Source organism: Musa acuminata, chromosome BXJ1-6 (assembly GCF_036884655.1).
Source record: "Musa acuminata AAA Group cultivar baxijiao chromosome BXJ1-6, Cavendish_Baxijiao_AAA, whole genome shotgun sequence".
Taxonomy (NCBI): Eukaryota; Viridiplantae; Streptophyta; class Magnoliopsida; order Zingiberales; family Musaceae; genus Musa; species Musa acuminata.
In genome coordinates, this window is record NC_088332.1 from 11,235,924 (window position 1) to 11,254,563 (window position 18,640).

General features: G+C 42.4%; 3 protein-coding genes across 3 annotated transcripts; 2 read left to right on the plus strand and 1 right to left on the minus strand.

The window, feature by feature from the left end:
- The first annotated feature begins 246 nt into the window (after positions 1 to 246).
- Positions 247 to 5,971, plus strand: LOC103987716 (IQ domain-containing protein IQM3). The gene is made up of 9 exons (XM_009406098.3): positions 247 to 898; positions 980 to 1,094; positions 1,195 to 1,260; positions 2,270 to 2,358; positions 2,862 to 2,949; positions 3,708 to 3,854; positions 3,978 to 4,070; positions 5,123 to 5,224; positions 5,363 to 5,971. The coding sequence occupies exons 1-9, from the start codon at positions 576 to 578 to the stop codon at positions 5,816 to 5,818; spliced, it is 1,479 nt and encodes a 492-aa protein (XP_009404373.2). The 5' UTR covers positions 247 to 575; the 3' UTR covers positions 5,819 to 5,971.
- Positions 5,972 to 6,121: 150 nt separating this feature from the next.
- On the plus strand, positions 6,122 to 11,494 carry LOC135676239 (serine/threonine-protein kinase D6PKL2-like). The gene is made up of 4 exons (XM_065187184.1): positions 6,122 to 6,352; positions 6,446 to 7,297; positions 7,940 to 9,854; positions 10,486 to 11,494. The coding sequence occupies exons 3-4, from the start codon at positions 8,077 to 8,079 to the stop codon at positions 11,333 to 11,335; spliced, it is 2,628 nt and encodes an 875-aa protein (XP_065043256.1). The 5' UTR covers positions 6,122 to 6,352; positions 6,446 to 7,297; positions 7,940 to 8,076; the 3' UTR covers positions 11,336 to 11,494.
- A 1,407-nt stretch (positions 11,495 to 12,901) lies between these two features.
- On the minus strand, positions 12,902 to 18,549 carry LOC135676238 (uncharacterized). Its single transcript, XM_065187183.1, has 3 exons — positions 16,032 to 18,549; positions 13,995 to 14,305; positions 12,902 to 13,553 (listed from the first exon to the last, which is right to left on the minus strand). Exons 1-3 carry the CDS (start codon positions 18,080 to 18,082, stop codon positions 13,201 to 13,203), a joined length of 2,715 nt encoding a protein of 904 aa, XP_065043255.1. The 5' UTR covers positions 18,083 to 18,549; the 3' UTR covers positions 12,902 to 13,200.
- Positions 18,550 to 18,640: the final 91 nt, after the last annotated feature.

The window sequence follows — 18,640 nt, forward strand, 5'->3', positions numbered from 1 at the left end:
GTATTTTAATTAACATCCTTTTTATTTATTTATGTATAATATTTTTTATTTTATAAAAAATAAATTATTCAACCTATCAACGTCTCTCTCACTGTATATTAATAATGACATAATATATTAATTAAATTAATAGATAAAGCAACTACAGTCGATAACAATTCAACGTGACATCAACCGACAACTTACTTCAAGCGTGTACGGGGTGGGGCGATTCTTCCACGGAACACCGGAGAGGCGGGTCGATCCGAGCTAACGCGGCGGGCCACTCGGCCGCGACGCGTCCCCCCGTTGGTTCCTCCTTCGGGCCGACCAAAAGCCTACCTCCGCTTTATTCGTATCCTAATTCGCCGTTGTTCTCAATACTGACGGCGTTTGCTATTTTTACTTCACTGCGCCACTCTCCCTCTCCTCGGCTTTTTATATATCGACAGAGAAGAGCTCGATCATCACAGGCAGTACAAGCCCTTCAAGTCTCCCCACCCGCTCCCAGCGCACAGTCTCGCTCTCTTCATCTCCGCCTCCTCCTCCCCTGCGTTGTGTTTATCCTCTTGCTGGATCGATCGATCGATCGACCGATGAAGGTGGAGGCAGTTGCGCTGATCCGCAGCAGCTTCGACCACGCTCCGCCGCCCGCATTCCCGCTCGCAGCCGAGGCGCCTCCCTCTCCGGGTGAGCCCCGATCGGCGTTCCCCGGACCTCGCGAGGGTGTCGGGCTGGAGACCGGCGGCGATCGCTCGCTCTTCCCACGGGATCCCGGCGTCGCGGCTTCCGGCGATGGAAGCGCGCCATCTCCGGACCCGCCCGAGTCGATGGCGGCGACGAAGCTTCAGAAGGTGTACAGGAGCTACCGCACCCGCCGCAGGTTGGCGGACTCCGCCGTCGTCGCCGAAGAGCTCTGGTGGGTTTCGGGACATCTGGTTCCCCTTCCTTCCTGGTCTCGTTGGATCTTTTATATGCTAATATCGGAAATTTCGCGAAGGTGGCAAGCGATAGACTTCGCTCGACTCAGTCACAGCACGGTGTCGTTCTTCGATCACATGAAGCACGAGTCGGCGATCTCGCGGTGGAATCGCGTTTGCTTGAACGCTTCCAAGGCCGGTTACTTGGTTCCTCTCCTTACTTACCCTTTCCCTTTCTTCATGGCACAGAGAAAACCTAGGCGACGAAGAGTTAGTATATGTTTGATGCTTGCAGGTCGGTCAAGGCCTGTCCAAGGACGAGAAAGCCCTGAAGCTGGCTTTTCTGCACTGGATTGAAGCCGTACGTACATAAGACATCCTTCTGCTCTTTCTTTCGGTCAATGATTTATTTGCTGTAGACTTACATTTACTGTTGTAGTCGTGGAGATGGTCAGTAAAGTGATGGATTGTATATGAACAAATACTATAGCATGCGGTAACATAACTAAATTAAACGGAAATTACAATAATATAGAATATCAAGATTTACATGAAAAAAATTCTTTCAAAACGAAAGGTAAAAACCATGGGATAAACCAGAGAAACAGATCTACTATAAAAATAATGAACGTATAAATCTCAGAGTCTCTTATCCAAAACTTAAACAATAATCACAAGAGAATAACAGAGATACAATGATTACGTCATCGTGCACGATATCCAAAAAACTTCTCACGTGATCATGACAATAATTTACTACAAATTTGATCTAACTTGAGGTGAGAATATTGCTTGGATGATTGAGAATGATTTCTGCATTATTCTCGTCTTCTTATCTTTTCTTTCTCCTGTTTTTCTGCCGTTAACTGTCACTATTGTAGTTTCTCTCTTTTTTCTCAACCACGTCCACAGCCACCGCCGCCCTCTTCTTTTTCAGCCCTAACTGCAACAATTATAGGTTAAAAGAGTTAAGGTTTTAATATTGATATAGGTTATGGGTTATTAAAGTCCATTATGAGCTGAACTAATGGGCCTGTGCCCAACATAAAGGACTGGTTGCCTTTGCTTTGTCGTTGTGTTCCAACTCTATTGTTTGAGGTTACATGAGTGAAACGTGCGAAGAGACATTACTGTTGGACTCATGGCAAATTCCTTCAATAACTTAGCTGGAATATGCTAATCTTTCCTAATTTAGAGTTAGATCTAACCTTTTGTTTCACTTGCTCTGTAATTGATCAATATTTTGACTGATTGTGAAATTTTCTTTTCCTGCTTGAATTGGTCTAGAAACTCAAAAGTTGTTCTTGTATTTTGGATATGACAATATGCCTTTTTAGTTATTTATGCACCTTTTAAAATTTGCATTTTAGATTGATCCAAGACATCGGTATGGCCATAACCTGCATTTCTACTATGAAGAATGGTGTAAAAGTGAAGCTGGCCAACCTTTCTTCTACTGGTAAGAACTTAAACCATCATCATTCTGCTACATGGCACAGATTCATGGTTTTTGTTTCATGTTTTTTTCTTCTTTGATTTTTTTTTTCTTTCAAGGTGAATTTTAAAATTCAGTCAAAGTGGTAATGGCTTAAGATTCTATACCTTTCGAGTTCTGTTTACTTGATGGTACGAGATAGGTCCCGAAGGAACCATGTTCAGTGTTGGGTATGCACTGCTTGATGTAATCCACAGTGTCTATGAGACAGGTGAGACAACAACATGAAGCCCATGAATTGTTGTCTCATGTTGATCTTCTTTTTGTATTTGTGTTGGCATATGCTTGGGAGAAAAATATAATTTAACATGACATCACAGTCTTATTTTCCTTCGACTATGCATAAAAGCCAGTTTAAGTAATCTCTCGTGGAGAGAGGCATTCTAGTAATAACCTATCTTATCTAGTGAAAATGCTGATTATTCCATTGATTCAATTAATAAAAACCCTTTTTGACATTTATGCAGGTTGGATATTGGTGATGGCAGAGATTTGGATATTATAGATTGTCCAAGGTCCTTACTTCGGAAGCAATGTGTCAAGTATCTTGGCCCTGTAAGGTTTCATTGCTTTTAGGCATCTCTTTCAATTCCTGAACATAATTGGGTTAAAATAGAATGTATTTTCTGCTGAAGGCAACAGAAAGCTGATCTCTGCATAATTACTTCAGTAAGCAGATTTCTGCAAGATGACTATATTTTAAGAAGAAAAATCATATTATTTAATATATACGTAACCCAAAAACACTAGTATTGCCTCCTTTTGGTAGATGAGTGAACAAGTTGATGAAAGCTGAACTTCTTATATAGTTAACATATGGTGATGATGCTTCTCCATTCCACAATCTTCTGAGGAAGTTAAAGAAGAGGCATTACCAGTGTAGTACTGTAGCAGTGCACTGTAGCACTGTACCAGTACAGTGCACTGTTATAGTACTAGTACAGTGCACCAGTACACTGTAACAATGCACTGTATCAGTCTACAGTGCTCGGTGCACCTGAGTATACCGCTCGATACACCTGGGTGTACTGTTCGGTACACCGTACTGTACCGGTACCGAGCCCAGATCAAAACACCAGTACGATACGGTATTGCGAATCTTGCTTCAAACCTTGTAAATAATTCTGTTATGTTAAATTGTGTCACTTTCCTAAAAAGGTTGTCAGGTGCTACTTGTTATTGGTCATTGTGGAAAACACAACAACCTAATTTCAATCGTTGATGGAGGAACGCTAAATATAGTTTCAGCTATTTTTCTATCTATCTGGAATGACAGCTCCACACTGCAAATTAATTTTTTTCCTTATTTTCAGCAAGAACGAGAGCACTATGAGTATGTTCCAATAGATGGTAAAATTATCCACAAACTTTCTGGAATGCTTCTTGATACCACTTCAGGGACTAAAGAAACAAAATGGATTTTTGTCATAAGCACATCCGGGAGACTATATGCTGGTCAGGTAAATTATTGAACTCCCAGGGTTTCCCTGCATTGATTGTTAGATTTATATTGATGAAAAGGGTTGTGTTTCCTTTCAATTGCCTCCTTTCAAGTTGATAACTTGCTATTTAAACTTATGCAGAAAAAGAAAGGAATCTTTCACCATTCCAGCTTTCTTGCCGGAGGAGCCACCAGAGCAGCTGGAAGATTAACTGCAGAAAATGGGATACTTAAGGTACCATAAAATGAAGTTTAATTTTACAAGAATGTCCTTCACAGGAGGAGTAAATATTCTCCATTTTCATGTTTCCTTGCACTTTGATACCTAATTTCCAGTACAAATACACTAAAATGTGTGATACGATTGATTTTTGGTTAATTATATAAATCTAGCATGAATGAATTTGCATGTAATCCTAAGGATTAACTAAAGCTTGTGAAATGTCAAAAAATAAACAGCCGGAAAAGAAAAAATTGATAGAACTACGCCACAGAAAGAGGTGTTTTTGAATTCATACTACATAATAGCATCCGAACCAGTTCACTTTTAAGACTGGTTAATCTTAGGCTAGTTTTTTTCTTCTGTAATTTATCTAACATCTTTCAGCTTTTGGTGCTCTGAACTTCTCGTAATTATTTTTTTTTCCCCTTCTGTATCTTGTTTGTGGTGCTTGTTTCAACCCGACCACTAACACAATCATCCCGAGAAAATTGAGATCTATACGGTGCACCTAAGTCAAATGCTTAATTTAACTTTGTCATTCAAAAATCTTTCATACTTATTCAAATCTTGATACCTTCCTTATCCTAAGCATCTTATTTCATTCGGTTGTCATGTGATTGACATTTCTTTCTTGACTTGGTAATACTTTTCACCAATTGAGATTTTTCACATTGTATTACTGATCCATTCTCAAATTTTGGTTTATGTACCAACATTTTTTGGATGTGTTGTCATAGATGTATGCTTTTGACTAGTACGATAAACCGCTGTATTGATCTCTTTGACTATAGCTGTCATACAATTATCTCATCCCTTTTTGGATGTGTTGCCATTTTTCCAGAACTTTTACTTCCTGTTTGCTTTTGTGCTTCCATGGATAAAAACTTATGTTGATGGATGTGGCAGATTATCTAATCAAATATATCCTAACAAACATTATTTTTATTTGATTTCACTACCTAACTATGATTGATTATACATGGTTCCAATGATTTCCCTGATCATCCTATACGATAGAGCAATTGCTACCTGGCAACATTTAACCAAGGTTGACCGTTTTGCAGTGTGTTTGGGCATACAGTGGGCATTACCGGCCAACCGAGGAGAACTTCAACTTCTTCTTAGACTTCCTCAGAGAAAATGGGATTAATCTGGATAACACTCAGGTATTCTGCAGTTGCATTGGCCTGTTTGATGTAGCATTACAGCTATGACTAGTGGAATGACATGGATTCTTGTCGACAGTTTATTATCAGAAAATTCTTGCTAACCGTTTCTTTTTCGTCACCTGTTCTAATCCTCAGATATTATCATCGTCAAACGAAGATTACTACGATGGTCCAAAAAAGTCTCAGCTGGAAAAGGTGATTGATGCCATGAAAGTTTCCAAGACTCCTCCACGGCTGGCTTTGCCTGAAGTATCGAAGAATACAACCGGGGAACCATCAGTGCCAACCCAAGCTGCTAGAGGTCAAGCTGAATACAAAAGGTCCCTCTCTGGTGGCCTTCAGAGTCCCAAAGCCGACGTGCCAAAGAAAGCAATACTGGAGAGGATCAATTCGAAGCGGAAAGCTAGTTCTTATCAGTTGGGGGATCAGCTTTCTTCCAAATGGTGCAGTGGAGCTGGCCCAAGGATCGGATGCGTCGCGGATTATCCATTGGAAGTCAGAATACAAGCACTGGAGTTCGTAAATCTCTCACCCAGGATGATATCTCCATCAACATCCAAGCCGCTCCCTCGTATGCATTCCGCATTTTAGCTTATCAGATAGCCGGACAATGCTTCACTACAGCTAGAGTCTCGGAGTTTTCCTTTGTTTTAGTGCATGTACCGTAATAGATGGCACAAGGGAGCCCAATCCAGTCCTTGCATCGCTTTTGCAATTAACAGGATCATCGGATGTTTTAAGCTCTGATCTGTACATCTCATGTAGAGGTGCTTAGCAGATCCACCCACCACCTGCTTGCTACAATGACCATGAGGAGGGTAATGCCCCAACCGCAACCCTTTTGTGTTTTACCCGCAAGTCCTGGCGATCTGGGACGGCCTCGCCCACAATGGTCGTGGGACGTCATCCGCAAGCGAAGCGAAGGGATTTCGAAGACTCGGTGTCTTACCACACCAAAGCAGCGGCAGCTCATTTTCTGGGACGAATTACTGCCCATCCGAAAGCAACCATTTGATACTATCGCGAGCTGTATGTGCTCGACGAAAGGCCTCTGAAAGGTACGTTGGCTATCGAGAACAGTCGAGTAGACCGAGAAACAGCACGAGGGAGAACATCCAAGAAATGGTGAGATCGTCCTCCACCATGTGCTTTTGGAATCATTAGGCTTTAGTTAATGATACATGTGTTGACTTGAATATATTTTAATCCTGTCGCCAGTCTTCTCCCACCTGAGTAATGTACAGTGTGCTCAAATGATTCAGCCCCCACTTTCAAGCATTCCAAGGTGGCTTGCATGTATGTTGCAGTTCAATTGCAGCCAAATCCAGTGGCATGCATACAGAAACAGAAAGCAGGGATGGATCCAATGATCCAAACACTTAAAGAACTTGAGATAGCATGGAGAAATTAATGGCAGCAGGTGAAGCTCTACAGGCTCATCAGATCCCGTAATAAGCTAATTAAAGAAGACTTGGATGGAGGGGGTGGCAGAGGGTGTAATATGCGGTGACAACAGGCCTTGTTTTGTCGTCAGCGACGCCCCGGGCTGGCACCGAAGCGAACGCGGACCCACCGCGGGGTCCATCGTAACCAAGGGCGGCGTCTTTTCTGCTGAGCCGTCTGATCTCGATTTCCTGATCCTCACTATTTGTTTTCCTTCGTTTATTTTACTCTGTGGAGGCGTTTAATTTTCTCGTGGACTTTATAACTTAAATAAAAAAAAAACAATTTTTTTATTAAGAAGGGTAAAATCAAACGGCTTTTTTGATCCTTTTTCTTTTTCTTTTATAATTAATATATTATTTTTTTGTTTCTTTTGTGTTTTTACTGTGTTGTTGTTTTCTGTTCTTTTGTTCTCTTTTTCCACTTCCTCCTCGTGATGTGTGTGAATGTGTGTGTGTGTGTGTCTCTCTCTCTGTTGCGCTCTCAAAACCCTAACCCTCGGAAACTACCGGTCGATCCGCCATCTCCGATCGGGGTTCTAGCTCCGGACGGTGGTTCTTGAGTGAGATCGTCGACTCGGTTCGTCGATCCGGATGTGTACCGGCATTGGCGGTGGATCAATTCGCGGTACGGCGTCCTCTTCGTCCCGTTTAGTCGAGTTCTTGGAGCTTCTTGCTAGTTTTCGCAGATCGATTTCTTCCGAGAAGATGTCTTCGTTTTCCTCCTTTTCCTACTCGATTCGATGACAATGCGAGTGCGTAATCAGCAGCACTACTACTTCTTTGTGAATCTTTTTTTGGTGCGTTCGGTGTCTTTTCCTATTTTGCCTGTCCTGCGGTGAGACTGGATGCAGCGGCTTCTTGCCGATGGGAGTGACGATGACATTCGTTTAGACGTCTAATCTTTGTCGATTTCTTGACGGGGACTTGTGCAGTTCTTGACGGTTTTTATGGGTTCTTGATCTGGTTAGTGTGATCGGTTACTCAGCATGTGTCTCGCGCGTATAATTTGCGCCAAGAAAAAGGACACTGGAAGTTTTACCCCGAGATGTCTGAAAACGATGATGTTTTCCGGTGGCCTAGTTAGTATTTTGCCGGAGTTCTTTCTGTGCTTTTGGCTTATTGGTTATTTCCCTTTGGATGCTTAATAATGCAATCAAGGGGTAAAACACAAAACTCGCGTTGGGTCGCTTCATACTACAGATAAATTTTGATTTGCTCTCTGAAGTCGTAGTTTAAAGATAGATACTCCCTTTTCATTCGTTTGCAGGTTCATGGTCTCTGGTGATTTGAGTACAAGAATGGAATGTATAAAGGCGAGCTTGGTGGCTCATATCACTGCTGCATTCCATTTTGATATGTCTCTGATCTTGACGTCAAGGTAGAGTTCTCAGGTCTGATTGAGCCATGAATCACCTAGAAATGGGTTCATCAGGTGGTACTTCTGAGATTGTTGAATCAGTTGAAGAGCCGAACTTGGATAATTACTATGGTGGTTCTAAGATGCTACGGATTAAGCTCAAAACAAATGTACAAGACGGGAAGTGTCATGATGTTGAAGATGATCTTGGTAAACTTTTGAGAACAATTGATCTCCGGACCTCATCTGGGGCGCTTGGTCCTATGAGAAAGCCAGGTGTTGACTTGTTGCAGAAGAATGCTTTGAAGAAGCCCATCAAGGTTGGAGCATCTCGACCATCAGGAATAGGAATATCAGAATCCGTCACCTTAAAACAGGCTTTGAGAAGATTATGCATTTCCCAGGCATCGGAGATGGCTGCCATGAAGAGGCTATCAAAGCCAATTAGCTTATCTGGGACTTCCGAAGCTGGAACGATCAAGAAGCTTTATGCATCTGTGGTGGTTCAATCGAGTGACTCTTGTCTTCCTATAAATGGAGGACAGAGAAATTTGGTCGAAATATCCATCATGCCTGAAAAGGTCACAGCAGTTCCATCAAAAAAGGCAACCGTACCTGGTCAAGTGCAAAATTCTGAATCAAGTGATAATAATGCTGTTTCATCTCCTATATCTTCAGTTCTCAATACACGTAAGGTAACTAAGATCAGAATCCAAGATGTAATTAATCCAACGTCAGAGGACTCCTTTGAAAGTCAATCAGCTGCAGTAGAGACCGAAAAGAAGGGAAAATCAGTTTCAAAAGCATCCATATCAAGTTCACAGGCAGTTGCTGCATCAAGCAAGGGTATGGTAAGTCAGCATTTAACCAAGCCAGTACACAGGAACAAGGCCATTAGAAAGAAAGGAAAGCCTGAGCCCGCTTCAGCACCCGATGTTTCCACCAAGCATAGTGAGGTGAATATAGGTGGTGTTACAATGCCTACGACCAAACCATGTTGTCCTAAGGAACCTGTCACTCCTGCATGTATTACGCCCACGACCAAATTATGTCGTCTTAAGGAACCTTCCTCTGCTGCATGTATTACGGCTACAACCAAATCATGTCGTCCTAAGGAACCTACCACTCCTGCATGTACTATTCCTACAACCAAAACTCGTCGTCCTAAGGCACCTGCCACTCCTGCAACCTGCACTTTGAATCCTGCTGCTGTGATTGGTAAGGAGCGCATTGATACTGGTGCAAACAAAACTCTTTCCAGCCCAAATATCCATGGCAGTGGTAGAGCTATCGGTGTAAAATCAAGTGAATTCTCTAGATCAAGAGAAAAAGGGGAGTGCTCTCACAGCTCGAAAAGCAGCATTGGGGATTATAGTAGCAGCACTAGCATCAGCGAGGAGAGCCATCAGAGCGGTGCTAGTTCAAAAGGTTGTAGACCTCACATGTCAAAGGATCTAAGATGGGTGGCCATCCATCAAATCCTGATCCAACAAGGAAGTTTAGGTCTAAAGAATTTTAGGCTCCTCAAACGACTTGGTTGTGGAGATATTGGAACTGTTTATCTTGCTGAGCTGGCTGGTTTCGAATGCTTATTTGCATTGAAGATCATGGATGTTGAATTCCTGGTTAGCAGGAAGAAGATGCTGAGAGCACAAACCGAAAGAGAGATATTGCAAATGCTGGATCACCCATTCCTTCCTACCCTCTATGCTCATTTTACGACAGAGAACCTCTCGTGTTTAGTTATGGAGTTTTGCCCCGGAGGTGACCTGCATGTCCTTCGACAGAGACAACCTTGTAGGAGTTTCACCGAGCCTGCTGCTAGGTATACAAATCAGATTATTCATTTTTACATATTGCTTTGATATTCCATGTTTGTCAGAAAAGCAATTTTTTGCTGTTGATATCCATTGCATAGAGCTTGACTCATAGTCATGTTGAATTACTATCGTTTTGGAGTAGCTACTGGAAATAGGATATTTTAAGCATTTGATGAGTCATAAATGTGAATTTTTGTATCATCAAATCCAATTAAAGATTGATCAAATATTCTAAATTTATTTTCTTTCATGAAATGAGCAAAACAGAGACATCCTAAAATAGAGATTAGTTGGGTAAGGAAGATCAGTCCATAACGAATCAGTGTTTGATTTGTCAGAAGCAAATTTCCAGCTACAGATTAGTTCAAAGCATATTGATTTATTTTTCGAGGTACTAATTTATCACCATTGTACAATTGGTTATCGACAATCATGAGTTTGTGTGTATAAAACAGTAGGATAGGTTATGCTTCATCAGATGGATGTAGATTTCAGATGGAATGGTCAGTTGGCTTTTGTTTTAGTGGAGTTTTTAGTGTCCATTTTGGATTGAGACTGCTGTCATTGCTGTTCTTGACTTTGGTGGATGTTGCCTCTTTAAGCTACAAACTTGGTTCTTATCAATGCTTTCTGCAGGTTTTATGTCGCGGAAATCCTACTTGCTTTGGAGTACCTACACATGTTGGGTGTGATCTATCGTGATCTAAAACCAGAAAACATTCTGGTTCGTGAAGATGGTCATATCATGCTCTCCGATTTTGACTTGTCTCTCCGATGCTCAGTAAGCCCGACCCTTGTCAGATCCTCCTCATTAGGCACACAGGAGTCTGCAAAGAAGCTCTCAGGACCCTGTGCTGAAAATAGCTGCATTGACCCTCTTTGTCTTCGACCATCTTGGGTTCAAGTTTCTTGCTTCACACCCCGTTTGCTATCCTCCACACAAGAGAAAACACAGAAGGAAGTAGGTGGGCAGGTAAGACCACTTCCGCAACTTGTGGTGGAGCCGACTGATGCACGTTCCAACTCCTTTGTTGGGACCCATGAATACCTAGCACCAGAGATCATTAGAGGAGATGGACATGGAAGTGCCGTGGATTGGTGGACCTTTGGGATCTTATTGTACGAATTACTTTTTGGTAGAACACCCTTCAGAGGACCTGGAAACGAGGAAACATTGGCCAACGTGGTTTCTCAGAGCTTGAAGTTCCCTGAGAACCCATCCGTTAGCTTTCATGCAAAGGATTTGATCAGAGGGCTTCTGGTAAAGGAGCCGGAAAATAGATTGGGATCGGTCAAAGGTGCCGCCGAGATCAAGCAGCACACGTTCTTTGATGGGTTAAATTGGGCCCTGATCCGATGTGCAGCACCACCCGAGACACCAAGAAGCCATGAGATTGGGACGCCCCTGATGTTGCGTAAGAAAAAAGAAGGTAAATGTCTTGATTTCAGGGCGAACGGAGAGGACGTGGAATTCGAGCTCTTCTAGCAAAAAAAAAAAAAATTGCTAGACTCCGGTGTAAGAGTGTAGTGTACTACTTCACTTGGCGGCAGTTGCCCATCTTAATTCCCTACCCTACCTGTTGTTGTGACTATCTATCTATTAATGTAAAATGTAGGTGTAATACGCCCGCCCCTGTTAGTAACATGAATATGATGGGTTGGTTCCACATAACATCATGAGCCTCCGATCCACTCCTGCTGCTAGTTCTCATTTTGACCTCTCTCAGTTAAACCCATCATCCATCGGGCTTGGTTGGTGGTGGAAACTTAGATGCCAATTTGATAGTCTCGTGGTTTAATTTCAATTCTCTTTTGGAATCTGATGTACTTGCAGAGCAAGCAGGAGCCCCTTGCGGGACCAATTCTTTTTTGATATATTTATGATCATCACTTCCAGGGAATTGCTCATACGGCAAAGGTCATCATTGTTATTGTTGGTAAGAGACCAATTCTTTTCTTTCTTTTTTTGTTCTTTTTTTTTGTGTCTTTGTAGAGATGCTTGACAATTCAACTTTATAAGATCGATGAGCACGAATGATTTTCCCGCATATTGATTCTGAATTATTTCCGAGTCAAATTACTTTGGTACATGATCTTGAAGCCTATACTATACTAATTACTTTGGTGTTGAAATTGTGTTGCAGATCGATCTTTTCCTAGTAGGAGTATAATACGAAGCCAGTCTCTGTCGTTTTGATGATCATGATCAAATCTGCCTGCCCACAAAAGCTTGATGTTTGGATATAATGATCGGCAGCTGCTTTAGTATCGTCCGTCCGTCTGCTACTGCTACTGCTGGGCGCTCTTCTCCGCCATACGCTTTAATATTTTGTCGCCATACGCGTTGATCTCCTTGGTGGAGGAGAAGGCAGGCATTTATTTCTCTGTCATCACGCAACGCCATCATGGATGACGGAAGGTAAGGTCGTGGAGCCCATGCTGGTGGTCGGTCACCGGATGCAAACCGGCATGTTCAGAAGATGATTCAGCCCCCTCCTCTTCTTTTGAAATGGAACTGCTGCGTTCTTTGGTCCCCATCGGTGATGAATCTATCTCGTAGCCTCCTAGAGAAATTTTGGTCGTCAGACAATTTTAGCAAACCGAGTGTCGCATGAAAGCGAAGTTGAGATTGATTGATTGATTGATTGCTTGTAGTGTCTGAAGGGGCCCGCCAGCATTCGTTCAGAGTTGGATTGAATCGTGCAGTCTTGGGGGAGTAACAAAACAAAACATCCGACAGCAATGATACCGGTCCCCCCCAGCGAAACTGACATGTTACCGACGGAGAAACAAAAGGGTTACATTGCAGAGTGATGCATTCCGCACCGATACAATTAACTCTTCCGCTGTCAGTTTTGATGCCTAGCCAGCCTCCACAGCATCTGTTACAAAACAAATGAAAAATGACCAGAAAGTGTCACCCAAAAACTTTTGCTTTCTTCATGCACTTAAGTTGGACCTCCACAGGTTTCTGTACTTTCCAGCTGACCGTACACCCAAAGAACCAAACATCATCATAAGATTGAGCAACTGAAAATTCTGAACAAGAAAAAGCTCAAAAGTGTCACTTCTCGTTAGATTATAAAAATTCTGCTGAGATACGTGTTTCGAACAACTCAGTCACAAGCTTATGAAACAATATGACACAAAAGCTATTACATTTCTGAGATACTGTCAACTAACCTGCCACGATAAGACGTGTCTTCCAGTTTAAAAAGATGATAAGAAGATTAAAACAAAAAAGAGAGAGAGAGATGTTGTTGGCATATGGATAACAAAAAACAAAACCATTCACAGAGCATATATTTCAAAGGGGCAATCTGTGTCACAGTAGATTCGACCTCCAGGAGTTCAATCTATATTCAACGGGGCATCGGCGATGGCTTCGATATCCTTCTTGCTCTTAACCAAGCATCTTTTCATCATTTCTGAATCAAGCTTAGGCAGGTCTTCTGCAACTGCCAGGTATCCGTAAAGAAACGGGAAGTTCTTGAAACAAGCTTCACGTTCACCGTTAGCTTTACTTTTGCTGGCAGTCCTCCGATAAAACTCTTGTCTGCCTCGGTTACCATCAGCAAAGCAGTTGTGAAGCTTCTCCGCTTCTTGCAGACCAGAAAAGGTCGGGAAGAACTTAATCAAGAACACATTCTGGTTTGCAGGTTTCCCATGGCAAATTGTCGTCTTCCCAGCTTCAAACCCCATTTCTGGAATCCAAAAGCAACAAAAGTTATATACAACTTAGTTTTTTGTCCTATTAATAGGACGCTAAGATGGAAGAAAACATTCTAGGCACCACCAATGTGCCTCAACTAAACCATGCACATCAAAGAATTAGTTTATTTTATGGGGGGCAATTTCTCCATGAGTCCCCATCCCTGCTTTTCGTATTCATGGCAATAGCTTCATACCCATTTGATAAACTATAACAATGGACTTTATTAGCAAACAAAATACACAGTTAAAAAGAAAGCCATAACTTTTGACAGAACATTCTCATATAACTCTAGATGTCGACTAACCAGATAGCAGTAACATTAGGAAAACGGCTACCCCATGCACAACTGTAGAACTAATAGCAGTAGATAAGTGGCAGGATTTTGGTATGGATTGGTAGCATTTGAAGCCAGAGGTGATTTATAACAAACCTCTTAGTATTTCTTGTACTCCTTCAGTAGACAGGACTTTTTGTTGGCTGTTACTGACTTTTTTCTCAACGGAACTATTATGGATGATAACAACAGGCGGCCAAAGTATCAGATCCTCCTTCAAAGCCTTAGCTTCAGCAGTAGCTCCAGATTGGTAAACCCTGGAATTGTCAGGAGCCACGAGCCAATTCCAGTCCACAAGGAGACAAAGGGCTTTGTGAAGACCCAAGTGTTCTGTCTTTAAGCCCACCTTGCCAGAGTGATACAGGTGACTCACCAAGCTGTGTGTATCTACAAACTCCTTTGACATGCTGAACGAAAGGGGAAGAAAAGAAAACTGTTCAAGTAATATAAATTTCTAGGCATTTAAGCATATATCCAATCAACCTAGAAGTAAGTCGATCTTGCAACATCATCTCCGCCGTTGCACAAAGCATTAACTTAGTACTTAGTGCCATTTAACTTAAATAAGGCAGCTGTTCTCTTCTTATATGACATATCAAATGTATATGTTACTTAATGAACAATTCCAATGAATCAAATCCAACTAAACTGAGCCAAATAGCTAGGCTCACCGTACCACAGCACACTGCCCCCCCATCGTACCATGTGTCGATACGTCAATATGGATCGGTACGTACCATACCAACATCTGATCAGTACACCGGTACGGACCGATAAGACGAACCATGCTAAATAGCATTCATAATTGAGAATATTTTAATTAAAGCAAACAGAAACAAAGAATATATAACAAGCAATAATAACCAATAACCATCGGAAATTGAATACATGACAGGCAAAGGATGATCGACAATAAAATGACTCCCTCAAATAATTTAGAAGAAAAATCTAAACCCTAATTGACCAACAAATTAAAAGTCATGATGTTACAAGCATTTGGAGTCAGCCACATCGATCTTTCCTACCATAGTGTTTTTGTCGAGGGCAACTTAAACACCAACAATTAATTTAAAACAAATCAAGAAAACAGATATCCAAATGTAAAATGAAGCCATATTAACAGTCAAAAGAAAACAACTGAATTTGGTACCAAATTACAAGCAAGGAAAGTTAGGTATCCCAATTGTAATCCCAGACATGCCAAAAGTAAAAATAGAAGCTCAAACTAAGTGTTTTATGTGGAAGAAAAAGGTCAATGTCACATCAACTACGGAAACCATGTTTTATGAGGAATTGGAAGGCCAATATTGCATCAACAGGAGACAAAGTGTTTTATGTGGAATCAAAAGACCAATATCACAACATCTAGGAAGGAATATCATTGATTAGATCGACACATGGAGACCCAATCAAACAGCAAAGACAAACCATCTACTCTTCCACGTGAATTTTACGAGTGAAATGCAGGTTCATAGAATTAGTGATTATTCCTGGAAAGTAATAGTTAATCATATTACCAATAGGTTAATCCCAGAAGAAAGTCCAACTTAATACCAATAGTTGGATGATGGGATTGAAAGTCCAACTTGATACCAATAGATGGATGATTACTTAAATATCTTGCTATTGTATCTATCAACTTGAACTAACAAACATTTATAACCTCGGAACAACTTAGGCTCCTACAAATCAGCCTTCATCCACACAGTACCATTTTCACAGCACTCGTCTTCACAATCTATGTTCGATGAACAGGAAGTTGTCATTGCCTTCATGTTATGTATAACGATAAAGTGCCAAGGCAAATCATTTGGCTCCAGAAGTCATCATCCTACTTTGTGGATGGTTGATCCTTTCAACAACAGTTCTAGCACAGGTAACAAACAGCACTCTTTTAAGCCTTCTCTACAACTAAAACAAATTTAATTTAAACCAAAAATATTTAGTCCTAATCAACTAGCAGAATAAGATAGGAACATGCTTATTTCATGCAGCTGCAATAAAGGTATTTCAGTTAATCGTAATTGGAGCAGTTGAAAGGCAACTAATGATGTGCCAATCATGTACTTCTCAGTTGCAAGTTGGACCAAGCATTCAACTTCCTGAAGGCTACCACAGATGAAGAAGACAGACCTGCCACATACGCAACAAAGAAGAGGACTCCCTGGTCCTTGCTCTTGGTATCTTTTCACTTGCTGTGGATTCTCATTCAATGACTTAAAAAAACGAAGAAAGGCCTTGTGCACTTGCTGCTTAAACTCTTCGGAACCTTCAGCTGGATCTCTTTTTACTTGCACATTATCATCTCGTGGAACATTTCCGTCATGATTCAGACCATCATGCCGGTCTACTATATCCTTCTTCCAGAGTTTGTTGGGTCTAAACTCCTTTCTTCTCTCAGAAGTATATGGACCACGGGATTCTGAAGGACCAGGCCTCAATCGTCTTTTTAAGGTCATACCATGGCCATGTTCCGCATGTTTGAAGGTCCCCCCAGAAGGCAACCAAACATCAGACCAAGACATTCTATGAGAAAGTGACCTATATTTGGTATGGCCAAAATCCAACTCTTTCGAGTTAATATCACCTTGCCTTTCTTCTTCTGGCCATATATCATCAGTAACACCAGGTGAGGAGATCCTTCTAAAAGCAGTTCGATCATTGGATGCAACACTTCTTGGATCAAATTCATTTATGTAACTATGAGTAACATATTTTCTTCTAGTCATCCTTTCTGATGATAGCTGATAAAGACCTTCCATTTCCAACTCCCTTCGTGGCGATCTCACAACCTGTCCATAAATATCCATTCGATGACCAGAATACATAGGACTCTTAGGTCTTTCCTTGTAACTAGTACGAGCAGCATCAATCCCTAAAGCATATGTTTCTTCGAGAGATGTTAGTTCATGGACTCTTGATGGTTTTACTCTGTATCCCAGATGCCCACTAGCAGAACTATCTACATAGTCCACAGTGATGCCTTTACCCTCACGATAATCCAAGTCCGCATCTCCATGTAAAGAACGCTGCTTGTCCCATAGGCTACTTTCGCTTGTAACATTTCGAGAAGTATCCAATTCACCGACCCTAACTCCTACCAGATCCCTGAAAGATGACCCTATTTTTTCACGATGGTCAGTACGAGAACCCCATGACACCTTTTCATACATGTCATCCAATACAAGAAATTCACGATCACTGAGCTCTCTCCGGTTGATCTCATCATAGCCACGGTATCGGGGCTCGGTTCCAGCTGGACTAAGTGGGGCCCATCTAACTGGCTCAGAGAACTGCTTTTGACTGTACCCAATCCTCTCCACAGTATCGTCCATAAACTTGATTGGAGCATCTCTAATGGAACCATCCAATGGCCGGCGAAGGTGATTGTCATACAAGCCCAACATATCATCTTTCGGGAAGCTGGATGATGAGGCACCACCGTAGAGCCTCGGAAATGGAGGATCTGTCGTTGCAAAAGGTGTGTCCTTAAAGTAAGCCTTCCCTCCCAGTCTCTCATCATAGGGATTTCTCAACTGATCATGGTAGTCATGGTGCCCCACATTCAAAGAGCCTTTGCTTCTTCCCATATTGTCTAGTTTCAGTCCGGCAGCATCAAGTGAGTAGTTTACATCTGCAGGTAGTGAGTATAAATTTTGAGGGGATCCATCATCCAAAAACAGCGATCTTCGATAATGCGAGTTTTGTGTTTCAAGCCCCAAAGATGACATCCCTGGTGCCCCATTGCCTGGCTGGAGAATGTCTTTATCCTTGATCCAATGAGACAGCCTCAAGCCCGGTTTCACCTCAGAATCCAAGTTAGATGGATCACCAGGCAACATTAACCTATGTGGGATCTCATAACTGTTGCATCCAAACGGTGAGGGCCGGCCACGGAGCTGGGGTGGCAGTGAGGGTTCGTCGTGGAGATGTCGTGCATAATCTGAGTGCCAAGGGGCGTAGTTCCTGCGTTCAACGGAGGTGCTCCGGCGGTCTGGTGAGCGCCGGGGCCTATCCCTGGTCGGTGGGCTCAAGCTGTTGCGGCGGGACCGATGGAGAAAGCGGTTACGATGCCAATCTGATCGATTGTTCTTCGTCTTGGCAGCTGCTGCGGCAGCAGGAGGTGACAGTCCCCTGTCGCCTCTTCCTCCTCGTCCTCCCGCTGCAGGTGCCCTGCCGCGCATCTTCTCGAGAATCTAAAATCCCAACAGGCAAAAAGGTCCACGAGGCAGAAGAATCCTAAACGATTGGCTCCTGGAGCGCCAACCCCGATTCTTTTCTGTATCGGGCAGCGAAATCCACCAGAAGAATTGTCTCGGATCGGAGATAAAACTCAGGGCAAAATCACACAAGGCAACGAACTCAAGAATTACACGGCAACCAAAGAGTAAGAACGTCCAAACCCTAACAAAATCCTATACCCATCTCGAAACCCTAACCCTAATCCTAAACGAACAGGGAATAGCGACGCCGATTTCTGCCGCCAGAGCGGATCAAAGACGAGATCGTATTCTGACCTTGCACCAAGAAGGCATAGAGATGCTGGATTCCGTCGCCGAAGCCGACTCCACCGCCACCACCGTCACCTATCTGCCCACTGGCGGTGCGCTCCCTTTGCACTCGCGCTCCGTGTTGTTGCGGCGTTGGCGATTCGAGCGCTGGCCCTTAAATAGCATTCTTGTCTATTTGACATAAATACCCCTGTCCTTCCTTTAATTTCTTGTACACCTTTAACAAGTTCT